The sequence below is a fragment of the Oncorhynchus masou genome, chromosome 28, assembly GCF_036934945.1.
Source record: "Oncorhynchus masou masou isolate Uvic2021 chromosome 28, UVic_Omas_1.1, whole genome shotgun sequence".
NCBI lineage: Eukaryota > Metazoa > Chordata > Actinopteri > Salmoniformes > Salmonidae > Oncorhynchus > Oncorhynchus masou.
The window spans coordinates 41,306,294-41,331,896 of NC_088239.1; the positions used below are offsets into that span (position 1 = coordinate 41,306,294).

General features: G+C 47.1%; 1 protein-coding gene across 1 annotated transcript; it reads right to left on the reverse strand.

Annotated features, from left to right (window-relative positions):
- Positions 1-1,679: 1,679 nt before the first annotated feature.
- LOC135517586 (mothers against decapentaplegic homolog 7-like) lies at positions 1,680-25,603 on the reverse strand. The gene is made up of 4 exons (XM_064942024.1): positions 24,029-25,603; positions 22,917-22,970; positions 17,955-18,026; positions 1,680-2,614 (listed from the first exon to the last, which is right to left on the reverse strand). Exons 1-4 carry the CDS (start codon positions 24,495-24,497, stop codon positions 2,076-2,078), a joined length of 1,134 nt encoding a protein of 377 aa, XP_064798096.1. The 5' UTR covers positions 24,498-25,603; the 3' UTR covers positions 1,680-2,075.

Here is a 25,603-nt window from a genome sequence, read left to right on the forward strand (position 1 = left end):
TTGAATTTCTTCACTTCCACAGCTAAATAGCACATTTGTGCAAATTTGAATCTGCTGAACCAATCTATGAGTCTCACCTTGTAACTCTGAAAGTCCTTCATTAGTGTTTCTCTCTTTGTAAAGAGACTCTCAGAATCATTAAGTTCTCTTTTAACTGAAGGAAAACACTAATTACAGGCCATCTGTTAGCTAGGAGCCAGGCACACACACACTAGTTAAGAGAGCTGGGCAGCGCTGCACAGCCCTGCATGCTGTTGTGTTGGTCGTCAGACTGCTCTGCCAGCCAGCCAGACACAGACAGTGTTTTAAGTGCCTGTTACTTTTATAGGCTCCTGTATGTCATTATTATGGCTTCCTTCCTGTGATGTCTTCAGAGCAGAGGGGTATACTATGATTGAAACAAGATCTACTCTGGGTTTTCTAAAGCGAGCCAGCTTCACATTCCAGCTCAGGCTTCATCCGTACTATGACGGTGGATATTGTTCCGACCGCCTGCCGCTAACTCAAGCAGGCTTGTAACTGCATGTGCATGTCGCACGTGGCTTGCCGAACCCTTCACTGAGACAATACTGAAACATCAATCCATGGGCGTGTTAGTGGCACATTTTCATTTGTTAATTCCGCAGACTATGGGTATTTCAACAATAAGCTTGTTGAAGTGCATCCTGATTTGATTACTTATTGTTAATGCAGCCTTCGGTGTGCTTATCAATGCACAAGCATGTTTTTTTCCACCACTCCTATCGATAAAACAATTGTATTAATACAAGTGTTACTGTGCGCGAAGTTCCAAATGTACTCTGTCATTACTAAACGTTTGATGTGATAGATATTTTAACACGACTACTTTCGTACACAAAACGCATTAAAATATGATCCGTTATCTTCCTCAAACGAAGAGGATGACGACTCAATGTTTGCCTGATGACGCATTTTTTGCGAGAGGGAGGGAATCTTATTTCATTGGTCCACTACTCGCGGCTCAAGACACTTCATTCAGGATAAATGGAGTTCAGAGAGCGATCTATAGGAGGACGGGCTCGTTGTATTGGCTGGAATGGAATGAGTTACATTTGTTCCATTCCAGCCATTACAATGAGTCCGTCCTCCCACCAGCCTCTGATATGCCTCTGATATGAAGTTAGCCTTTCTAGTTTCTGAAGGATTCATTGCCATAGAAATTACATGGCTACGGTAAGGTACCAGTTATCCGGAGTTTGTCAAAATGTACTTTACTAACTCCTCAAACCAGGTACGTAGTATAGGGCTTAGGTTGGTTAATAAGAGAGGAAGGAGAGAGAACATTAATTCTTCAGAAAACAACCAGTAGAAGAAGAGAAAAAGCCCCAACAAGCATTTCAGAAGAGGGTGACAGACAGATGTGAGTTTAGGCTGTGTTAAATGACTGTAAATGGCACAATAGCTGTAAAACAAAATTGAAAATAAACCACAATTTGTTGACGTTGTTTTACAATGACAAGGTTAGGCAGGTGGATTGTGTCATGTTGGATAGGGGTCTGTCAATATTTTGTTGTCTTACCAAATCCAAATGCCAAATTACTGTTAAGTGACAACTGACAATTGTAGTGTATGGTCCTACAGTGGAAGACATTTTCATATAAGAACATTTGCATTTTCCTTGGTACCTACAGTACACCCACAGCAAATAAACGCCAGTAGAAACATTTATTTGTATTTTTATTTTGGCATTTCTTTGTTTGCATTTATATTAAGCAAAGTGCATCTTATTTAATTTTTTTCATCAACACATTGCACAATACATAAATAATGATGCATATAAAACGTCTTCATATTTACAAGTAATAATATATTTATATATAACATAAAATACATTTTCGCTTTTTATTTCACTTTAATTAAATCTTAGAGTAATTTGTCATATTAAACAAGTTCATTGGGGTTTGCTTGTCTCTTCTTTTTTCTTTAAACATCTTTTTTTTTTTTTTTTTTTTTAAACCTCTGTCTTCTGAGGAAAAAGAAAAAAAAGCATAAGTAAAGGACTAGTCCGTGTCCTCGGTACACTCCTCCGGAGAGGAAGGGTTAATCCATTGCTGCTATTGGTTGTTGAATATAACCTCCAACCAACAGGGGCAGCTACTAATAAACTGTCTTGTGTAGCACTGACCCCAGCCCTTCACAAAGCTGATCTGTACAGTAAACCCAGTCCTCGGCTGCTGTGTGAACTCGTGATCGTTAGGCCTCTGCAGGCTGTCTGCCTTCTCAAAGTCAAAGGCCTTTATGGAGAAGCCGGGGAACACTTTATGCACCAGTAAAGTCCGCGAGTCGGGATTGTCCAGTGTGGCCGACTTGATAAAGATGGGGTAGCAGCTGCGGTTGTACACCCACACCCCGTCGGGCTCGCGACTCAGCTGGATGCCGTAGCCAATCTTGGTCCGCACCATTTGAACTAGCGGGCTCTTGTTGTCGGAGCTGAGCTGGCCCAGGCAGAAGCCGTTCCCCTGAGGTAGGTCGTAGAAGATGTCCAGGGAAGGCTCCTGGACCGAGTAGAGGCGACCCACGCGTGTCTTCTCCTCCCAGTACGCAACCACACACCAGTGGGATCTGTCACCCGACTCCTGGAGAGCCTGGGAATCTATAAGAGGAGAGAAAGAGAGAGGATGGTTACAACACTGGACTGAAGATACAACAGTTGAGAAATAACATATTTCACTCATTTAAAATGAGTCATTCGTAAGGAAAGATGATAGGACAGATGAGGATAGAGGGATAAAAGGCGAGATGAGGGTAGAAAGAAGATAGAGGGGAAGCAGACTGGCCAAGATTGACTTCCATTAGTGAGTCAACAGGAAAACAAATCTGGCTTTTAACCAGCATGGTGATGCAGTGGCTGAGAGCTGGGAGAGGAAGTCTTATCAAACACCAACTACTCAATAAAAGTAATGATACAAGGGAGATGAAAGTCAAACAAAACTGTTTTACAACTTCCAACTCTGACTAAATACTGTAGACATTTCACAATATGTGCAACTACAAAGCCCTATGAGTCAAAAGTACAATCAACATCACAGTGCACAAAAGGAAATATGTTACTTCGGCTGCCAAATACCGCTTGTTGCATCCTTCCTTTCACAATAATCATCCAAGAAAACAGTACCGGAATTTCTGGAATTCACACAAGAAAAGCAACCAGCCCAAGCACCAGGACGCACACGCGCGCGCACGCACACAGCCATCCAAACCCTGTTTATACAAGCCTTAATGGTTATCTTCGGTCTGGAGCCTTGTATTTTCCTTACAGGCCAACTAACAATGTGCTGGCGTCAAGTGGACAGTAAATCTGTCCTAATCATTGTTTTATGGCCGTTCCCTCATTCTACCAGAGGAAATTATAAGTAATAGGTTTAATATCCAAGAGAGGGGAACCATGAAGAAATTTGGCCTATCTTTGAAAGGCAGTATAAAACCATGCTAGGACAAGGGCTGTGTCTTGAATGTCCCCCTATTCCCTTTACAGTGCACTACTTTTGGTAGTGAACTACAGGGAATAGGGTGCCATTTGGGAGGCAGGCTATGAGAGCTGCTCTCCTCTCCCCTCTGCGCATAGGAATGGGTTTGATTAAAGGGGAGCGAGGGGGCCAATAAAACACACAGCAACGAGAAGCAGCAGTGACTCAAAAGTACAAGTCTTCATTCCCCAAGTACATGAGGTAAAGAAGTTCCTTTTAGAGGAAAACTAAGTGGTCTTCTGCAGGTACAGAAAAAGCTGTAAATGGACAACAACGGCAGCTATGTGACTGGTTGAACAGCAACGCCTCTCAGAAGGTTTAGAGCCCCCCCCCCCCCCGAGCGTAAAGAGTGTATCGTTCAGCTCTGGTTTCCCTCCGACCCCCTTAGCGTGCCTCCCGTCTCTATCCCCATCCCTGCCTCCGTATCTCTATCCCACAGAAACCTGACTCCTAAACAGGGGAGGGGATTCAGCCAGGCAGAGAGGGAGAGCGAGAAAGAGCAAAGGAAAAAGTGGGAGGGCTTTTTTCACAACTTTACTTTTGCGTCTCAACTTCCTCTCAATTCTTATACCACCATGGCCTAATTACAAACAAACCGATAAAGTAGAAACGGCAGAGGACTGACAGTAAACTATTTACACAGATATACACACACACGTTCAGCAATTAATTCAGTGTTGTAGCCTATCCTCTGAGAAAGTCAGACATTCAATGGTTAAAAGTTAACTAGGAAAAATACCAAAAATCTGGAACAGAGCCCCCTCACAGTCATTTTGCTCCCCCCCAATCCTTTCATCTTTCTGGGCCGGCAGAGTGTACCCAGTAATTTGGGAAGCAACCCCTTCAGAGGAGCCAGAGCCAAAGCAGAGCAGAGAAAACTGTACAGTTATGTTAAGTATCTTAATCTGCATCCCAAATGACACCCTATTCCCTACATAGTGCACTACTTTTGACCAGAGCCCTGGTCAGAAGTAGTGCACTATATTGGGAAAAGTGTGCCATTTTGGATGCATTCACAGTCTGGTCTGGCGTCCTCGGGCTGCTCTGCTATACTAGAGGCCTGCTATTAACTCAGCATCTAGGCTGTGACTGAAATGGCACCCTTTTCACTACTTTTTACTAGGGTCCATTGGGTCCTGGTCAAAAGTAGGGATACTATATAGGGCAGGGCGCTCCAACCCTGTTCCTGGAGAGCTACCGTCCTGTAGGTGTTCAATCCAATCCTAGTTCTAACTAACCTGATTCAGCTTACCAACAAGATAATTATTAGAACTAGGGTTGGAGTGAATACCTACAGGACGGTAGCTCTCCGGGAACAGGGTTGGAGTGAAAACCTACAGGACGGTAGCTCTCCGGGAACAGGGTTGGAGTGAAAACCTACAGGACGGTAGCTCTCCGGGAACAGGGTTGGAGTGAAAACCTACAGGACGGTAGCTCTCCGGGAACAGGGTTGGAGTGAAAACCTACAGGACGGTAGCTCTCCGGGAACTGGATTGGAGTGAAAACCTACAGGACGGTAGCTCTCCGGGAACAGGGTTGGAGTGAAAACCTAGGGGTTGGAGTGCCTTGATATAGGGAATAGGGTGCCATTTTGGATGCAGTTCCAGACCTCCTTAAGAACTAGTGGGGGGGGGAAAGACAACACTAGGGAGGGGAAACATTTCTTCCATAAAATTACGGGCTGATCATGGGCCGTTCGCTTTGAAGTCAGCCAATGGAAGGCCGAGGGGAATTGATTGTAAATCCACCGAGCTATTAGGGACAATGTTAGTATTTACATTTGATCAAAAAAACATTCCTCAAACCGACTGAAGAGAAAATACTGAGAAAAGAGGCATAAAAGGTGAGGAGGCCGCTATTATGTGTGTTTCTGTGTGTTTGTGTGTTTGTGTGTGTGTGTTTCTGTGTGTGTGTCTGCGCGCTCGTTCCTGTGTGCCATCTTAAAGGCCTCAAAGTTAATATCCTCATTGTTCCTTGGATGTGAGTGACTCGAGGCAAAGCTCTTAGAGCGCACCTGTGGGCTGTGCTCTCTACTCCTCCCTGCTCTTTCCCTCGCTCTCTCTCCCACACTAACCCCCCCTTTCCTTTCCTCTGTGTTCTTTATTCCTGAGAGAGAGAGAGAGAGAGAGAGAGAGAGAGAGAGAGAGGGAGAGAGAGAGAGAGAGAGAGACTGGGCTGGCTGGCGTCGGAGGTCATTACACGGCTGCTTGTCTGAGCCTGTCATCACAGCCTGAAACCACTGAGGTATTCATCACACAACAGAGACAGAGGTAGGGAGGGACTAGAGAAGACAGAGAGATAAATAAAAGAGCCCCTACTCCTGCAGTTCTGTTCCCACCCCCCCCCACACACACACACACACACACACACACACACACACACACACACACACACACACACACACACACACACACACACACACACACACTCTTTTACAAGTGAACACAAACGTTAACCCACACTTCACAGTCCTTCCACCACAGAAATACAACAACAACACTAGTATCTATCTCTGTGCCTGCTGTCGCTGACTACAGCACGACCCAGAGAAATCATACCATACAGGGGAAGCATGTGTCTGTCCAACTAACTTTCAGTCGTCCCCGGGGCTCTCTATGTATCCGTCTAAACTACGTCAACCTGCAGGGTCAGACACTTCCCTACCATCCCTCCCGCTGTTTGACTGTCCTTCGTTGCATTGCTGTGGCGATGACGGTGGCAGCGGAGGGGCTTTTTTAAAAACGGGGCTTGCTGCCTGTCGGGCGGCGGGGCTGGCGGACTGACAGACACCCTAACGACAGCATTAGAATGCATTCCAAAGTAACAGTGTTAGATAAGAGCATTACTGATCTGAAGGCTGGGACACCCAGAGGCGGGGAGAGGGACCAAGCCTCTAGTACACAGCCGTGACAAAGCTATGCCTAAAACCATCCAACACACGCTGGTTACTACACAACTACTAAGCTATAGTTAACCATAACACAGCCACGACAAAGTTACAGCTAAAACCAACCAACTACTAAGCTTCAGTTGACTGTAACACGCTAGTTGTTAAACCACAACAACCACAAACACAGACTCAGTAACACTAAGACAGAGGCGCTAAGGTTAGCAACACCATCTCGAGACAGTCTACAGTAATGATTAACAGCTAAAACGGTGCTAGCTAACACCCTTAACGGACTGTTGCAAGTTGCTACCACAATACAAAACATAGCTACGGCAGTGCAGTGACTCTAAGGCGAACTGACTAACAGGGAGGACACATACTAAGCAGTTTGAAAGCCTGCCTCCATCCCGTGGGACACACACACACAGCCTAGCCCTGAGAGGAGTGTGTTCACAGCTTGTTCTGACAAACAGCGAGCTCATGCAAAAAGAAAAAGAAATGGCACTGCACACAGAGAGACCTGGCTGACATGAGTCTCGTAGAGTTCCTAAAACACACAGGCCCTCTCCATGGCACACATACCACTCACAACCAGGTTCAAAAAACATTCAGATTTCTCCCATGCGTTAGGAGAACACATCTACTAACACAAGAGCAAAACTATGGACCTCCAGCAGAGAGAGAGATTTTGTGTGTGTGTGTGTGTGTGTGTGTGTGTGTGTGTGTGTGTGTGTGTGTGTGTGTGTGTGTGTGTAAGAATGCTGAGGGTCTCAGCCTTCTTTCTCTCTCTGTCTCTCAGCTCTCTCCCATGGGCCTGTGGTTGTTTCCCCGTGTTGCATATATGCAGACTATGTCTAATTCCCCTGACTGTCCGTCTGTCAGGCGCTGTGACACAGTGGCTGTAGTGCCGTCTATATGTATGCACAGCCAGGGTTTTTCCTCCCCAGAGGGGAGGCAGACAGGCAGGCAGGAAAACAAACACACACACAGGGAGAGAGTCAGAGAGGGCCTGCCGTCAGCATGACCACAGAGAGGCAGATGAATTACAGCCCTGAGCTCCGGCCGGTGGCAGTCCTCCTTCTTCCTTCTCTCTGTCTCCCTCCTTTCCTCCCTCCTTCTTCCAGACAGGCTCCGCTCTGCCTTTCTCTGCTCTGCTCTGGGCCCAGGAGGGACATTCCAAACCCCGCCAACACCAGAGCACTGTTTCCACTTACTCTCCCGCCCTCTTTTTCTCTCTCTACCTCTCTCTCTCTGCTTTCTTCTTCCCTCCTACTGCAGTAGAGCAGAGTACAGCTCTCTCCTTTTTAAAATGTTATCTCCCCCTCTCTCTGTGCATGCTGTTTTTGTTGTCGTAGGCTGGCGTCATTTCAAACGGGGTCGGTCTGAAGGGTACAGAGTGGAACAGAGAGGAGCAGAGGGGGAGCAGGGCACGTTACCCCCTCCTCTTCTACCCCACCACTCCACTCCAACCAAAATAAACGATAGACTCTGAAAGACGAAGTGTGGGTCCCAAAGGACACCCTATTACCTATATGGTAAAGTAGTGCACTGTATAGGGAGTAGGGTGCCATTTGGGACACAGACAAATACTTGTGTGGCTGTCTCTAGTCCCCTCCTATCTACATGAAGATTACTAGGCTAGGCTGCTGCCATCTGCTCCAAGGCTCTTTGTTTGGCCTGTTTTCTGAGCCAGCCCCTGTTCTTATAGACTCAGGTAGATGGTCTGGAATAATGTCAATACATACTCAGGCTAGGTAATGGGAGTTGTTTGTGCCTGGTTTAAACCATCAATCTTCACAAAACCACAAACTCACGGGCCTACGTTAAACCCTCCCCCCCAAAAGCAGACAAAACTAAAATGATATCACAGTTTTATATTTATCTTACACTAAAAAGACAAGATTACAAGCTAGTAGTAATGGCATACCGGTCTATATCACCAATGAGACTGCAGAAAAGGAAGCTCTCTCTTTCACAAATTTGAAAGAAGCATGTTCATGTTCAGTCCTCCAACAATGTGTAACATCCAGCTCCATTCCACAGGGAAGAAGACGGGCCCTCTTCAACCCCCCACCCCCTGTGGATTACCCTTCTAATTGCTCCTTGCTTTACAGTCCACGGGAGCCAGCTGTAGCTGAGACGTTTGGGCAGCGGAGGAACAGATGAGGGGAAGAGAGAGTGGGGAGGGGGAGGAGGGAGAGAGAGACTGGAGACAGCGAGCATAGCAGACTGGAAAAGTGAATGATTAATTCTGTCTGACTCCACACTCCGATCATTACTATTTCTGGGTGTCTACACAAACACGCGCACTGTGAGACAGGCACGCGTGCATGCACGCACACGCAAACAAACACCTGAGGCGCGCGCGCACACACACACACACACACACACACACACACACACACACACACACACACACACACACACACACACACACACACACACACACACACACTCGATACGGGTACCCTGTGTATACAGCAAAGTTATCGCTACTCATTGTGTATTTATTCCTCATGTTATTATTTTTCAATTATTTATATTTCTTTCTCTCTGCATTGGTGGGAAGGGCCCGTAAGTAATCATTTCACTGTCAGTCTACACCTGTTGTTTACGAAGCATATGACAAATACAATTTGATTTGAGGTGTATACAAACAGACATACGCCACGGGGGGCTGGTGAGGGGAGGGCGGCTCATAATAATGGCAGAAATGGGAGTGAATGGAATGAACCATGCGGAAAACCGTGTGTTTGATACAATTCCACTGATTTTGCTCTAGCCATTACCACGAGCCCATACTCTCCAAATACGGCGCCACCAACCACCTGAGACTCACAGAAGCATTTTGTCATTTTTTGTTCACTTGCTGTTTAACCTTCAACTGTGAGTACAGTTAGGTAAAGACAGAGAAGACACCTGAGAATGAGTTCTTGTTTAGCCTGGCTTTTCAGGCACCCTTTCTCTCTCTCTCTCTCTCTCTCTCTCTCTCTCTCTCTCTCTCTCTCTCTCTCTCTCTCTCTCTCTCTCTCTCTCTCTCTCTCTCTCTCTCTCTCTCTCTCTCTCTCTCTCTCTCTCTCTCTCTCTCTCTCTCTCTCTCTCTCTCTCTCTCTCTCTCTCTCTCTCTCTCTCTCTCTCTCTCTCTCTCTCTCTCTCTCTCTCTCGACATGGAGGGGGGAGGCGTCTTTGTCTTTCAGTCAGGCAGTCATAGTCTCAACACCCTGCTCCGCCTGGGGCAAGTCTATTCCAGGGGTCACAGGTCATGACAATACATTCATTTCTGTGTTCTCTTCTTTTCTGTTGCCTGGCCTCCTCTGTCTCTTCCTCTTTTTGACGATAGCTGAACTGACTTTAACGAAAGGAAAGGCTGCATACTTTGTCAATCTTCAACCGATCTAGTAGACTGGTGCGTATCGATTTCTGAGTGCACACACACACACACACACACACACACACACACACACACACACACACACACACACACACACACACACACACACACACACACACACACACACACACACACACACACACACACACACACACACACACACACACACACACACACACACACACACACGTAATCTTTTTAGGTCCTATAGCTCTTATAAAGTTGGCTTTGTTCTGTGTCTTGTGCAAATATACATAACAATTTATCGCCACAATACACAAGTGATCAACTATCCTGACTATAGGAGACATTCGGTGCTTGAGAGGTGGAGTCACGTCAGTACAGTACAGTCACTGGAACGAATGGCCCAGCTAGCCGGCTGACATAATTATAGGACCATAACTTAATAATAATAATTCCGAGGCTCAGCTAGATCCAGGATGAATACGGTTCTCACACTAACAGGCCAGAAGACAGGCCAAACACACACACGCATACACACAGACACGCGCACACACACACACAGAGACACTCTATGGAAGCTCTCGAGCGGCTCCAGGGTGGGGCATGAAGAGTTATTACCCTTCTATAAATGTTATCTTTTTCCTGAGGCATCAGCCCCTCTGACAGCAGCAAAATCTCAAGAGGCATTCCCTCCCCAGCAATTAGCCAAGGTATACTCCAGCCAGTCTAAACACAACAGAGGAGGAGAGGAGCGAAGGAGAGGACTGGCTCTACTGACCTAGGACTGGGGAGAGAGAGAGAGAGGGGGCGTGAGAGAGAGAGGACATGAGTGTCAGAGTGACATTGGCACTAGTATGATGTTCTTGAGAGAGAGAGAGAGAGAGAGAGAGAGAGAGAAAGGGGGAGAAATGGGGGAAAGAGAGAGAGAGTGCATGACAGTGTTGATTTGTTTGCTAGGACCTGTCCTGTTCCCATAGGGTGCCAATCAATGAAGGGGGAAACGTCTAATTAGGGAAGAAGTATTACATAACAGGGAAGATGTCAGCAGCTCTTTCCTCCAGTCCAGGAAGTCTGTCCATACAGACATACGAGCCCAATTCGCAGGAAGGGGACATGAGTGGCTGCACATACACAAATGGGGGCGGGGGGGGGGGCATGCAGCTAGTGTTTCCAACTTATTTATAAATCTGAACAAATGCGTACAATAAATCAAAAATAACTAGTACCCGGCAACCACAGGGACACATCTTCTCAGAGAGGGAACTATAGAGCCCTGCTTTTATCATTACTCCACAGGCCAACCCAGAGGTCACTTATGTGAGGATCACAGGAATTTCAGCGCTGGCCCAGCATGGGACTGGATACATGGAGCAGGTTTGGGGTCAATTTCATTTCAATCCAGTCAATTCAGGAATTGACTAGATTGAAATTGACCCCAAACCTGCTCCTTGTATCCAGTCCCATGCTGGGCCAGCGCTGTCAGTCAAACTAGTATTCCTCAGAACTATATTCAGGATGTGCAGCCTTCCCCATGCCAGAGCCTTGCTCTCTAACCAGACCCGTCTCTCTGTAACAATTATTTCTACTTCCACCACGCGGGGAGGGGGAACGACGACAAACCCACTGCCCTGCCCCTTCCTAGTTCCTATACCCTCCCAGCCTCAGTCACAATACCCCTGCCCTGCCTACCCTGGCTAACTGATTTATTATTCCAACACTACATCATTTGTGAGGGAGGGAGGGAGGTGGAACCCCCCCCCCCCCCCGTCCCTGAGCGACAGAGTAAACAAACACTACAGGGTGGAGAAGGAGACGGTGCTGGGCATGCAGGCAGGCTTGCAGGCAGGAATGATGATATCATCATGGGTCCTTCACCCCACCACAGAGATGCCCAGAAGAGCAGGGCTTGACTAGAACCCTGTCCCTCTGACACCGCTGAGGCCGGAGCGACACAGACAGAACAACCGGCAGCATTGTTCTACATCAGGATGTCAGGGATCTCCGTGGGAACCAAACCGGCGCCAGGCTACACTGCCACGGCAACGACCATAGTGCTGCCTGCCAGGCAACCAGTCAGGCCAGTTGGGCACTAAAAAAACTATTTGTTGATGTTTTAAAAGCATAACTGATTATTAAATACTATTCGTGGTACATTTATGTGGTTTCGGGTTAGGGCTGATCTATGAGTTCCCCTGAACCACAGCCACTTCCTAGAGACCTGGGCATAGGTATGTGGATGGGACAGAGACCGTACTGTCTGTCATGCAGGCAGGCATGGGTGCCGGTACCCAGACCTCTGCTGTAACCAACCAGCTTTACTGACGGATTACACATGAATGGTCTGGCTGGCTGTGGTTGGAAATAGCAGAAAGAGGAGAGAGAGCACGTTGCACAGAAATCTCTCTCTCTACCTCGCTCTCCCTCCACCTCTCTCTTTGTGGCTAGGGGACTGGCGGTGGTGAGAAAACACACCAGGGAGAAGGAATGTTCCCCTCTCCCTTTTGATCATCTCCATATAATGAGTTATGTGAAAAGCCGCTGCCTTCAAGCCGCTGAGGCCAAACAATGGCCACCTTGTTCCCTGCCGGCCTCCCACCAACTCTCTCTCAGAACACCACACAGCTACATAACCAAGTCCCACCCTAACCTTTCACTCTTCTCTGCCTGCCCAAAGGTACAACCGAAAAAAGAAACACCCCAGCGAAAAACTCTCTACCCAGGAAGAACTCACACACAACTAAAGGCAGGGCCTCTGCCTGGCCAGAGGTAGAACTCTTGTCAACTCTGTTCGGCGCCCCTCAAGCCTAGAGCAAAGGAATCTGACTGAACTGGGGGTGGAAACGTTGAGGGTAATACATATAGTTGAGGTTAGGGTTGGACATGGAGATAGGAGCCTTACAGAACAGTCACAGGGTGGGTTTGTGTGATTTCCTGGGGGCCTAGCCTGAGCCTGGGCATTTACTACTAATGTGTAGAGAGCCTGAACAACTGGACTGGTTTTCCTCTTCAATCCTCCCCCTCTCACAGTTTTTCAGATTCATGCACCATAATGACAGTGGGTGGGGAACCGTGGACGGCCAGAACCAAATTAACTCCCTGCCCGCCAAGAGAACTCCTTGGCCACAGCTCTTGGAGAGGAAGTGGAAAGTAATGAAAGTTCCTCGCTCAGCGCAGCTCAGTCAACTGAGAAACACACAGATCGCCTTCCAAATGGCAACCTATTCCCTGTATAGTGCACTACTTTTGACCAGAAACCCACGCGGTCAAAGTAGTGCACTATACAGGGAATAGGGTGCCATTTGGGACGCAAACACCGAGGAGAGGGCTGTTTTGAAATTACAGAGAGAGAAAGAACTGCTTCTCCTTTGACCCTGCCTTATCCCTCTCTGCAAGTAAGAAAAACAAAGGAGAGAAATAAAATAAGTTTGGGGATTGAACTGAAAAGCTAGAGAAGGTTGAAGTCAAGATGTTTGGCCATTTGATTAATCAGGGATCTCTCTAAACTGTGACGAACTGGGTGTTCTGTTCAGCCTAACTCTCTCTCTCTCTATCGTTTTACTGACTTGACTGTCTTCAATGTTTGCTTTCCATTCAGAGGCCACCCTCATCTCCCTCCCTGTTCATTGCCTTTTCCTCAAACACATGAGGTAATTTCCTGTGACTGCCTGCCCTTTCCTTCTCTGTTAACCCAAACAAGACAGGAATGTAACTAATGGGGGACTGTAGACTGTGGCTGCTCTGTTGTAGCTGTTCTCTGGAGAGGTTCACCTCCACCACCTCGCCTCTCAGAGTGGGGCCTGGGGACAACAAGGAGCTAGCTGACAACGCAGAGACTGAGAATCCGGCACAGGGTGAAAGGACAGAGGGGTGAGGTATAGGCTGTAAGAATTAAACATTGAAGGCAAGACGGAAAGAGAAAAGGTACAGACTGAATAGGTTTTTATACTTTAGTACCGTAACACCAAGTACTAACATAGTACCAAGAGACAGGCTCTGACAGCCTGGTCTCACTGGTCTCCACGGTCAACTTGACGGCGGGAAGAAGAAACCCCATTAAAATGTCACCGGGCCTATTCCTTATGTTAAGCGGCTAATAGCCAGTTCAGAGGGGCTAGAGGCTGGGTTCGCTAGCTAACAGTTTAATAATGTACTTCAACCTAAATTTAACTTGCTGAGAAGAGGAAGCTAGGCTCGCGCCTGTGTGACAGTAGGCTGACATCCAGTGTGTGTGTGTGCGTCCTGTCAGCCAGCCAGCCAGCCAATGTTCCTGTGTGGGTCATTCTATCCCAAAGTCTGACGGCCAAGGCCGTGGCATGTCTCACGCACGGGCACACGCACACACACACGCACACACGCCTGTCAGCTCAGCGCCACCACAGCAGAGCAGTGAGCCAGAAGGATCAGGTTACAACAGGCACTCCGGGGTCATTCCTAGCCGGCACCAGCCAGGCATGCCACCTCCGGCTTTGAACCCGACCCCCACCACCACTCACACGCACAGAGTCCCAGCCACTCACGACAAAGACCCATAGAATATAGAGGAGATACAACACCTAACCCCCCTCCGACCCTGTCGCCCACAGACAAAGTCATATGCCCCCCCCAGCACTCCTCCCGCGCAGTGCACCAAGGACAGGAGATAGAACAGCTTGCCCCCCAGTGACCTGACTGTGTCCACCCCCCCCCCCACCCAAATCTCACGCTCCCATAGGAGATACAGTACATACAACACCTAATTCTTTCCTCACCCCCACCTCACAGTCTACACCTCCCCTGTTTCCCGATGCTTGGCGCCCACCCCAATGTACACACTACGAATCACCAATAGTTGCTATGCCATTACTATACTATGTGGCACTATGTGACATCTGCTGATGTAAAAAGGGTTTTATAAAAACATTTGATTGATTACTATACCCCCCACCCACTCAGCAAGGTCCCGCATCCACATCCCCAAACTAATATTTTAAACACTTCAGCCATGAATATTACTTTAAAATACAGCAATCACAAACTGAACACGAAACACAAAGCCCACCCTGCCTGGGGTAGGGGACCTGACTGTTCCAGGAGAAGAACCATGAGTAGGAGGAGGAGGAACTGGAGCAGAGAGACAGGGGCCAACAGATACAAAAGAACAGACCCACTACTATGGCCAAATTCTGGTCTCTGTCCATCCGGGACTCGTGACCCTCTGTCCTAGCCTCCGGCCCAATCCTGGGCCCAGCCCCGGCCCACTGCCAGTCTCTCCGGCCATCCCTGGCTCGCCTCCCTCTGCTCCACTCAGATGACGTGCTAGAGGAGGCTTTAATGTTCCTAGTCTGGCAGGCAGCCTAGTTTGCATTTGTGCTTGTCACTGTCACATTGAGGTTAACTCCTTAATAACCCTGCTTTCCAGGACAACAGAAAGCCCGAGGTTAGGGACAGGGACGAGTCTGGGGCTAGGGGCCTCCCACCAGAACCAGTGCAGACCAGCTCCACAGTAACTAGCGTGTCTTCCTCCCACTAGATAATCTATAGCAGAGCACTAGTCTGTCTCACCATCCTGACCCTGAGCCAACCAGACCACAAAAGGTAGAGAGAGAAAGACAGAGAGAGGATTTGCTATTGCTCTTTATCCCCCATAGTGTTTCTCTCTCTCTTTGTTAGCTTTTTATTTGATTTAACCTTTACTTAACTAGGCCAGTTAAAGAACAAATCCTTATTTACAATGACTGCCTAGATCGGCCAAACCCGGACAACGCTGGGCCAATTATGCGCCACCCTATGGGACCCCCAATCACGTCCGATTGTAAAACAGCCTGAATTCGAACCAGGGTGGCTGTAGTGACGCTTCTAGCACTGAGATGCAGTGCCTTAGACCGCTGCGCCACTCGGGAGCCCCAAGTGATTTCTTCCAAGTATTTAATTTACGGTTGTGTGCTGCCAAAATATTGTTCAGTTCACAAATATTTTGTCAATATCTAGAACATTAACTGCAGATGGTTGCAAGATTATTTTGTGTTTTTTATTTAGGAATATAAAAGCTCAATGTGTGAGTTACTTAGGCTGAGGTAATCTTCATTGAATGTCATATTCCAATTTCAATAGGCTGTGTACTGTATGTGTGTGTAACAGCAGTACCATCCTCCTCCCTCCCTCTCTTCTTCTGTAAATACGTCTGGGTAGCAACATAAAAAGCAGCACCATCTCCATCATCCCTCCCTCCCTCTCTTCTTCTGTAAATACGTCTGGGTAGCAACATAAAAAGCAGCACCATCTCCATCATCCTTCCCTCCCCCTCTTCTTCTGTAAATACGTCTGGGTAGCAACATAAAAAGCAGCACCATCTCCATCATCCCTCCCTCCCTCTCTTCTTCTGTAAATACGTCTGGGTAGCAACATAAAAAGGGCAAAGTGAGTGAATTAAAAGGTCAACATGGAGCCTCCGGGAGGGGCATGTTTCTTTTGTGAGAGCCCCGGGGGGAGCACAGTTTTCTTCTCTTGCCAGAGAAATCAAATCCTTGGCTCCAGGCACCCAGGCCCTTTCCTCCCTCACTCCCTCCCTGCCGCCCCCCTTCCCTCCCCTCACTGAGCCCCATTCACTAGGGCTGGCCGCCCTGCCTTGGCTCAGCCAGGAAGGAAAACAGGGGAGGGGTGCATGCCTGAGGGAGGAGAAGAGGAGGGAGAGGAGGAGAGGGGATTAGCTAGTTAGACTCCAGTCTAGGATTTCACAGTGTACACTGGGGTTCTAAGAAACAGGCTAAAAACCTCTCCACAACAGAGAGACAGAGAGCTGTGCTTTTCTGTTTCAGGGGGCTTTGTTTTCTCTGTGTTTATACACTCAGCCAGACAGCCAGCCCAGCTTACAATCTAAGTCCCCAATCTAAAAAGCCCCTATCTGGAGACTGCTGACCCTCCCCCTCTGTCCCTCAAAGCCAACACCAGCTCCTCTCCTAAACAAAGGAGGGGAAAAAATACGCAGTGAGCGAGCTAAGCACCCCAACCAACTGACATAAAAAGCCTTTAAAGTCTCTGTAATGAGAAACATCTGAACGAGAGAGAGAGAGAAAGCACAGCTAGGCTGGAGGAGTGAATTCTTCATTCCCCCCCCTCCCCTCTTTCTTCCACCCCACCCTCCACCTCATAAACACTATGTTATCCGCTTGCCTCTGGGTGGGGGGCGAGGTGGAGAGAGACGTGAGAAAGGTGGTACAGCCTACAGGATTATGGGAGAAAAAATAAGACTTAAGAGGCTGTCCAAAAACACCTCCCTCCCTCAGGTACAGAATATATTATTACTACCAGAGAAAGACAGAGTGAGACAGAGAGAGGGACAGAGTGAGACAGAGAGTGAGAGCCAGAAAGACAGAGAGAGGGACAGAGTGAGACAGAGAGAGAGAGACATAAAGACAGAGAGAGGGACAGAGTGAGACAGAGAGAGAGAGACAGAAAGACAGAGAGAGGGACAGAGTGAGACAGAGAGAGAGACAGAAAGACAGAGAGAGGGACAGAGTGAGACAGAGAGAGGGACAGAGTGAGACAGACAGAGAGAGACAGAAAGACAGAGAGCAGTAGCACAGGTTAATAAGGGTAGGAGACCCCCCTGCTAGCTGAGTGCATTGTGTTCAGAATAACGTGGACTCAACCCCATGACCAGCCAACCAACACTTTAAGCAGCTTGCATGTTTGTGCTCATGATCCCATGGAGGGTATAGTAATGACAGGGCTTCATCCATCTTTAGATGCTGTGGCCCCTTGTCATCCACTGATGACACGATTATCGCCTCACAAAATGTATGTACACACACACACACACACACACACACACACACACACACACACACACACACACACACACACACACACACACACACACACACACGTAACATCTCTGCTCAGATCCCCATCCCAGGCAAAATCAAGAAGAGTGCAAACACACGCACACACTATACAGCGCTCTCTAAAGCAAACAGAGTTTTTTTTCTGTTTGGATTACATTAAACAAAACAGCATGAGGGAAAATGAAAGGAGGAACAGAGAAGAACGCTTGTTCAAAGAGCCGGGAGGAATTTGTGTGGATTGGATCTCTTGAAACACGCCTCCCTTCTTTCATTACAGTGAGGAGGGGAAGTAGGGGCCCCTCCAACAAGCCACTGCATCATGACAGAGCGAGAGAGGGAGGATGGGAGGGAGAGAGAAAGAAAGAAAAAAAATAAAAACCAACGAGCTTGCGTCTTACCTGAGAGCCCCACGGGGGCCGAGTAGGTAGTTCCTCCAGTCTCAGTGGATGAAGGTCCCGAGTCTAGTGAATCTGAACGAGGAGAGAAGGAGAGAGAGAGAGAGAGAGAGAGAGAGAGAGAGAGAGAGAGAAAAAAGTGTGTGTGTGTTAGAATGAGAGATCAACCACAGTGTGAGCAGAGAGAGCAGCTGTGAGAAGCTGTCAATCACACAGTGAAATCAATGCCTAATGAAGACACTGGACCACTGAACTCTGGGAGTCACTCAGTTAGTTCAGACAGCTAGCCAGGAGCCCTACTAATAACCTCATAGATCCACACACACACAGCTCACTCCTACGAACTCACTGCACTTCTTTCTGGTGAAATGACCCCCAAAATACACCAGTAGTAGATACATATTTGTTTGTAGTTTGTAGCTTTGTAATTGTACAGTATTTCAGACGGAACATTTGATCGCAAAATAATATGACGCAAAACAAAAGCGATCAGATTCTTAGCATGCTAGTTAGCCGGATAGTAACATCACTAAAGTAGGCGATATCTCGGAGACACATCAAGTCTTAGCAGCCCTTCACCAGATATGAATAGAAGTGACTACTAAAGCGGGAGGCCTGCCCTGTGACGGCCTTCAACACTAGCCACCACTAATCCCATAATCCTCTGCAGTCTTCACTCAGAGAGACAACTAGAGCGGCCATGTTGGAGCAGAGAGAGGGAGAGAGACATAGAGAGGGAGGGGAGGCTGGCAGTGGCTCTGACTACAGGCTCTGGCAGGTCTCGACACACACACACACAGCACTTAAAACATACAGCAGCGCCCCTGCTCTGTTCCTTCTCCCAGTCCCTACCCCGTAAAAACCAACCACTCCTCCACAACACAATCACATTTTCCTTTTTCCCTCAAACTTTCTAAGAGGCCCAGAATAAATAAATGCCTGGCTTGGAGGGAAAAGAGGCGTCGACTTGAAAAACATGTCCGACTCCACTGCAGCCAAGCACTACTTCATCAGAGCCTGATTGTGGCCCAAAATGGCACCCTATCCATTGGATAGTGCACTACCTTTGACCAGTCCTATGGGACTCCCTGCGGGCCCTGGTCAATAATGCACTACATTTGGGAATAGGGTGCTATTTAGGACACTGCCAGGCCAAGTCTCTAATAGGAGTATACAGGTTAGCAGGATACACTCCATCAAAACCCAAAACAATGAAGGAAACAGGAAATAGCCCCAGCCTTGAAAACTGTGTATAGCGCATTTTCTTAATGGCATACTAGCCAACAGAGGAAACTCTGGCTCCCTCTCCTCTCCTCCTTGGCCCCCCCCCCCCCCCGTTCCTGCTACGATCAACCCAACAGGAGATGTAGCAGCAAGGGAGATGGGTATTACACTATTATGTAGTGTTTATAGCTCCTCTACGTAGTGTAATGACTTTTCTATGCAGCGTTATTATTTGTCTATAAGACGACTACTGATGCAACGGTCTGTGCGAGTCAGTAATGAATCTGTTCCGATATGTGGACTGTGTCTCAGCCTCCATAGGATCCAAAAATACTCTGTCAAAACGGTACTGTGGTCAACCTAACGAGATACAGGGCCACGGTCAAGCAGCCTGCCTCTCTTTCATGGCTGTCCAATGAGGCAGGCCTGGTTTCCTGGGCACGGTTCACCACAGTACCCGGGGCTGAGGTGGAGCTAGTCCAGACCCAAAACCTGGAAGACCTGAGAGAGAGAGAGGTGGAGGGGGGGTGGAAGAGCGAGAGAGATGTAGACAGAAAGTCACGGGGACGGGGTGTAAAACAGATAGAAACAGAACATTTGGAAAAAAGAGTGTGGGAAAGAGGTGAACTGAGTGATTTAAAGTAAGAGAGAGAGAGAGACAGAGGGGAGAGAGAGAGAGGGGAGAGAGAGAGAGGGGGAGAGAGAGAGGGGGGGGGACAAAAAGAGAGACAGGCAGCTAGCGTTTTACGATGGCAGCTTTTGATACTGCCCATTTTTTGGCAGTGTGGCGAGACAGACTGACACGTCCATCCGAATCCTGTTCCTTAAACAACTTCTCTCTCTGTCCTTCTCCCCCCCCCCCACACACACATACTCTCCTGTTCAGATTTACGCATGCGGCAACAGAAACTGAAACACACACCGCTGACTACCCTTTGACGTGTTTGTTTTTTGATAGGCGAATGATTGTAGCATAAACTTCAGACATTGGAATCATCAATGCACTGCTAAGCCCTTATTATTGACGGACTATTGATCATCTGCTGCTTACGTCCTGTTGGCAAACTGTCCACACACACTCAGACTTGCAGTGCCTCTGATATGGCAGTTAGTCTATTGAACTTGGCCCGTGACCAACCAGCTCCTACCTGGGTCCAGTGAGAACTGTCTGTCTGTCTGTCGAGAGGATCCTTGTCCTCGTTGTACACGGCTGGCTCTGCTGGTCAAGGACACAAGCCTTGCAACATCATGCCTCTAACCCCAGTGGAGTCAACTTTCACACACACACACACACACACACACACACACACACACACACACACACACACACACACACACACACACACACACACACACACACACACACACACACACACACACACACACACACACACACACACACACACACACACACACACACACACACACACACACACAGTACAACCCAAGGCCAGGCAGAGAAAAAAATATACTACACACACCAATACCTCTCATTCTAAGTGTTATATTTGCAGGTACACACTGTAGTGGCACTCCAACATTGTGCTGTGGGAGAAAAGCCATGTGGTATTCCTCCTATTGTGGCGTGATGAGGCAGGACATTGCAATGCAGACCAGACCACCATGTAATCCAGTAAGACGTTAGCATGGTAATGTGGCCTGTTGAAACAAATTGTGGTGAGGAGTCAGAGGACTAAATAGAGCTGAAGTGGACACACACAAGCGCGCGGGCACACGGAAGAGGAGAGGAGTCAGAGCCTACATAAAGTGGGAGGACTGGATGACTGACAGCTCCCTTGGCCCAGAGGGAATACCCATGTCTGTCTTTAAGGCATCTCATCTGTCCTCTACATCTAGGCTCAATGTGTGTGTGTGTGTGTGTGTGTGTGTGAGTGTGTATCCCTCCGTAGCCCAGCCACGCTCCACTCCATTGTCCTATTAATATCTGTCCTCTCTCACACACTTTAGTTTCCCTCTCCCTCTCTCTCTGCTATATTAACATAGACTGAACCCTCAAAGAATCGCAGCTGCACATTAACATCCTTTCTTTTCTTTCCCTATGTTCAATGAAAGACACTTTCTCCTTCTCTGCTGCTGCTGTTGGAGAAACCTCTGCTGCTTCCTGCTCTATTGTTTCCCTGGGCTTTTCCTCCCTGTCTTGTTGTTTTCCTCGGTCTCTCTTTCTTCTTTCCTCCTCACCACAACCAGATGAGCGACTAGAGTGTGTGTGTGTGTGTGTGTGTGTGTCGTTCTCTCATTGGGGACATGGCGTATTCATCCACATCACTCACTGAGAAGCGACACTCCAAAAAGAGCAGCGGAAGTGTAGTAAACGGTTAACGGAGCCCTACAAGCATCCTCACAGGAAGCTGCCTCCCAAACGATTTCTTCCTACCCCCGGGACCCTATTACCTATATAGTGCAACAACAACAAAAAAATGTTTAAAGTAATGTACAATATAGGGAATAGTGTAGTATTTGGAACGTCCCCTCTGTGCGGCCTGATCGGGGCCATGCAGGAAACCCAAAAACTGTCTGATTCATAAAAGGAGTGACTCACTCACGGCCGCCGCCAAAAACACTTCAACTCACGACCTCGTCCTCGCTTAACTCAACACTGTCTCTTGATTCTCTATCTATTAAATGACATACACGTATCTAATGGTTTCATTTCAATGTTTAACATACACATGAAATCTACCTGACCATAGTAGAGCAAGCTGTAAGGATTCATTCCATATCAGGCATGGATGAGCTCCATGATAGACAACAGCAGCAACACACACAGCAATTCAATAACTACCAACTTCGCTTTTTTTGGCAGACACTTCCTTCTAAAATGGCTCACGGGCTAAACCACAGGCCTGCATACACACACTAAGAGCTCCAAACACACGCACACGTGACACTCCCAACCCCTCAGCTGTAATCTACAGTCAGAATAATTCAACAGATAAAACTGGGCTCCAGAAATCTCTTTTCCCCTTGTGTGATCCACATCTCCCCCTAAACTGTCTCCCTTCAATGCAGCTCCCCCCCCCCCCCCCCACAGCATGTGCATCTTGCATGTGTGTGATTGTTTGTGTGTAACCTCCCTGCGTGTGTCTCCTCTCGCCCTGTCCTCTGGTGCCAATGCTGTTTATCTGTCCTGCTAGGTCATCCCCTCCAACCCAAAGTTTGTGCAAACAGACAGCCACTACAGAGCTGGTGCCGGTCTGGAATGGGCCCTGGCCTTGGCTACCTGCCATTCTATTACAGGGCCCTGATCGGCACTGGGCTGCATGGCACTGGGCTGCATGGCGCGGGCAGGCATGCCACTCTCAGTCTGACTACCATCATAAATCAAAACAGAGCGAGGAGCATTTCCACATACACACAGAGCAGAACTCAATGCACCTAATAGTGTGAATGACTGAGCTAGTATGAGACTTCCTTTTCACTCGTGTCATAATAACACATTGTTTAGAAATGACTGGGCAAAAGTATAATGTTGTTGTAATGACTTATGTTTAAAACCTATAATAAGTTATAGGCCTATAATGTGCCTTTTTAATTTCTACAAATGAATGTAACTATAATTTTCATAGAAATGAAGTGGAAACAACGTTGATTAAACCAGTGTGTGCCCAGTGGGTATACTCATTGGAAAAATACAAACACAACCAGAAACCTCAACATATATGTAGCCTAAGTTCAAAAACGACTTTAAAAAAGAAGAAAAAAAGTAATAATAAAACTCACCAGGTGGTTTAAGAAAGTCCATTGGGTATCGGGAATAAGGCGGAGGGGGAGACTCTGAAAACGAAATGAAAGAAGGCATGAGAAAAGGGGTCCAGGGGAAGAGAGAAACTTATGATAACAGTTTGCATTCTTTTGGAAAACTGTTTGTGTTAGCAGTGAGGGTTGGAGGCAGGGCAGGCAGCAAGGCTGCCTTGATATCTGGTGGAGAGATAAACAGGGGGCGTCTGGCGCCAGCCTCCAGGCGACTATCTGACTAGGCTCCGACTCAGGCTGTGGAGAGATACGGCTCTCTTTTGGCTCACAACAGAACAGGACACTCCAATCGGAATCGTTGCCGGGCTGGCTGCAAGCAAACTAACTTGGTCCAGACTGACTGTCAAATACACAAGATAGTCTACATGAAAGGCTACGTGAAAGGTCATTTAAAATAGTTACACTTTGTGTAGGTCTCGAGTGTTATAGGCCTGTTGTTAGTAGTACTTCTGGCATGAAAACATTAAAGTACAATCAACTAGATTTTTTTTATGAGACAAAACATGGAAAACCACATGTCTAGTAGGCCTTGCATTCGGTATAATAAACATAATATAAACATATAGGCCTTTTAAAATTCTTTATAAGCGTTTCCACGTAGATTTGAAAGCAAAAACAAATATATAAATACAATTAAAAAACAATAACTTGGCCAAGCTTTGCCAAACCAATAAAGAGATGAAATAATGTAATTACAATTGCATTGACCTTTGTAATCTCTGCATTACTTGCGAGGAGTCATTCAAAGCAAATCCAGATTTGTATTATATCCCAGATAGATAAATAATAAAACGGGGGGACTTCTGCCATATGGTCATGACATGATGATGCTGATAAAACTGTTCTAACGTCACACCAACCAAGTCTGACCTATGCTATTGCAATAGGCACCACCGGTAAATTGTGTCAACATGTCTGGCAAAGTGACATGCCAATCAATTTGCCCATATAATATATAATAGTGAAACAGATAGACCATGCATATAATTAGCAATAACTGATGCCCCCCCCCTTCATGTTATTATTTTTTGTTTAAAAAACAAAACAACAGCATTAACGGTCCGTGTATGTTAACTTACCGAGTTCACAAAGCCTGCTCATGTGGTGAGGATTGCAGCAAACGAGTTCTGGGTTAATTTTCCCATAGGATTCACAGCAAGGTAGCCTTTTTAATTCCGAGCAATGCCTGAGGTCCGACCACCGAAACACTTTGTAGAGCAGCAAGGGGAGGGAATAAGACTGCTGACCCAGTTTGGTGTCCACTTTGCTGGGTAGGAGCAGGCAGGGGCTCCGTGCACCCCCCTTTGACTCCACCGCTTGCAAGAGCCCCTCTAATTGTTTCTCTTTGATTTTTTTCAGTATCGAGTGGGTCAGGGCTTTCAATTCAGCCTCCGTTCCGGCGCTAGTTTTCCCGGCAACCTTCGTCGATTTACCCATACAGCAACCCCCGGATCCATGCGTTCGTGTATCCGCCTCCCCGTCGCCCTCGACGGGCGCACGGCTCCTCCAGAGTCGCCGGACGAGCCCCGTTCGTTTGGTCCTAAACATGCGGGACGAAAAGAGGGTTTCCCGGCTAAAAAACGAGCATGATGTCCGCAAATCATGAAGATTCCGGGATCCGAGTCCAGGCAACGACAAGCAGCCTGAGATATTATTATGGAGAAACTGGGAGGTGGAGAAGCAAAGAAAATCTGTAGCATACGCCAGTCTAATTTTCTCAAAACTAAACCCCACAAAAAAAAACGTCAAGGCTCCTGCCGTGATAGTAACCTTCTCTGTAAAGAGAAATTAACCATCACCTTCACGGTATTATAACACTATAATAGGTCTACTGCTAATACACAGCTATATCGAAACATAAATCTTAATGTCAATGTAGGAACGCTGAGCATCTAGAATACAACATAGCAGCATAGAGAAATTGTTACAATGTAGAGCTAGGCTACTGTGAACATTAAATGCTACATTCGTTCCATTCCATCAGTGTGCTATGTATAAAGAAAAACATTGTAACATTACATTGCGCGTATGGTTATGAGTAGGATTTGTTTTTGTGGTATTCTGAGCCAGTAGGCTAAATATCCTGGTAAAATACTAGAATTATTATATCCATGAGAAAAAAAAACGAAGCTCGCCCGTTTTCTTTAGAAAAAAAATAATCCACACAACCCTTGATCCGAGAGCAAAAAGGCTTTAACAAAGGCCGGTATCTATAATGTTTTTTTTTATCCCCTATCTTCTAAATATCATAACCGTCGGCACATGATGTGATCTTCCAATATAGATTTAGACGTTACGAGAGAAGGAAAGGATCCTCCAAAAACAGATCCAAAGCGAATCCAAAACTGGAGCCGCTGAGGTGCCAGACAGAAATCTACCCCGAGTAGTAGAGGTAGTTGCGTTTCCGATTGAATACTGAACAGAGTCTTGATTACAATAATTACCGACAGCCTATATCTTCTAAATATCCCTTGGTAAATTAATCCAGCCACTTTTCGGAATGAATTTCTGTAGTCGGAGGAATAAAGCGAGTGGAGTTTGACAAAGAAGTGATGCGATCGTCAGAAAAGGTCTGCAAATGACTCGGATAGCTCAAGTGCCCTTGCCTTCTCTCACTCGCTCTCTCTTTCTCTGACTCTCTGTGCTCTTAGCTG

Coding starts and splice junctions, on each gene's coding strand:
- LOC135517586 (XM_064942024.1), bottom strand. CDS start 24,497: ATGTTTAGGACCAAACGAACGGGGCTCGTCCGGCGACTCTGGAGGAGC. Junction 18,027..22,916: donor GGACTTTCTTAAACCACCTG/GTGAGTTTTATT, acceptor CTCCTCGTTCAG/ATTCACTAGACTCGGGACCT. Junction 2,615..17,954: donor GGCCCCCGTGGGGCTCTCAG/GTAAGACGCAAG, acceptor CTCCTCTTATAG/ATTCCCAGGCTCTCCAGGAG.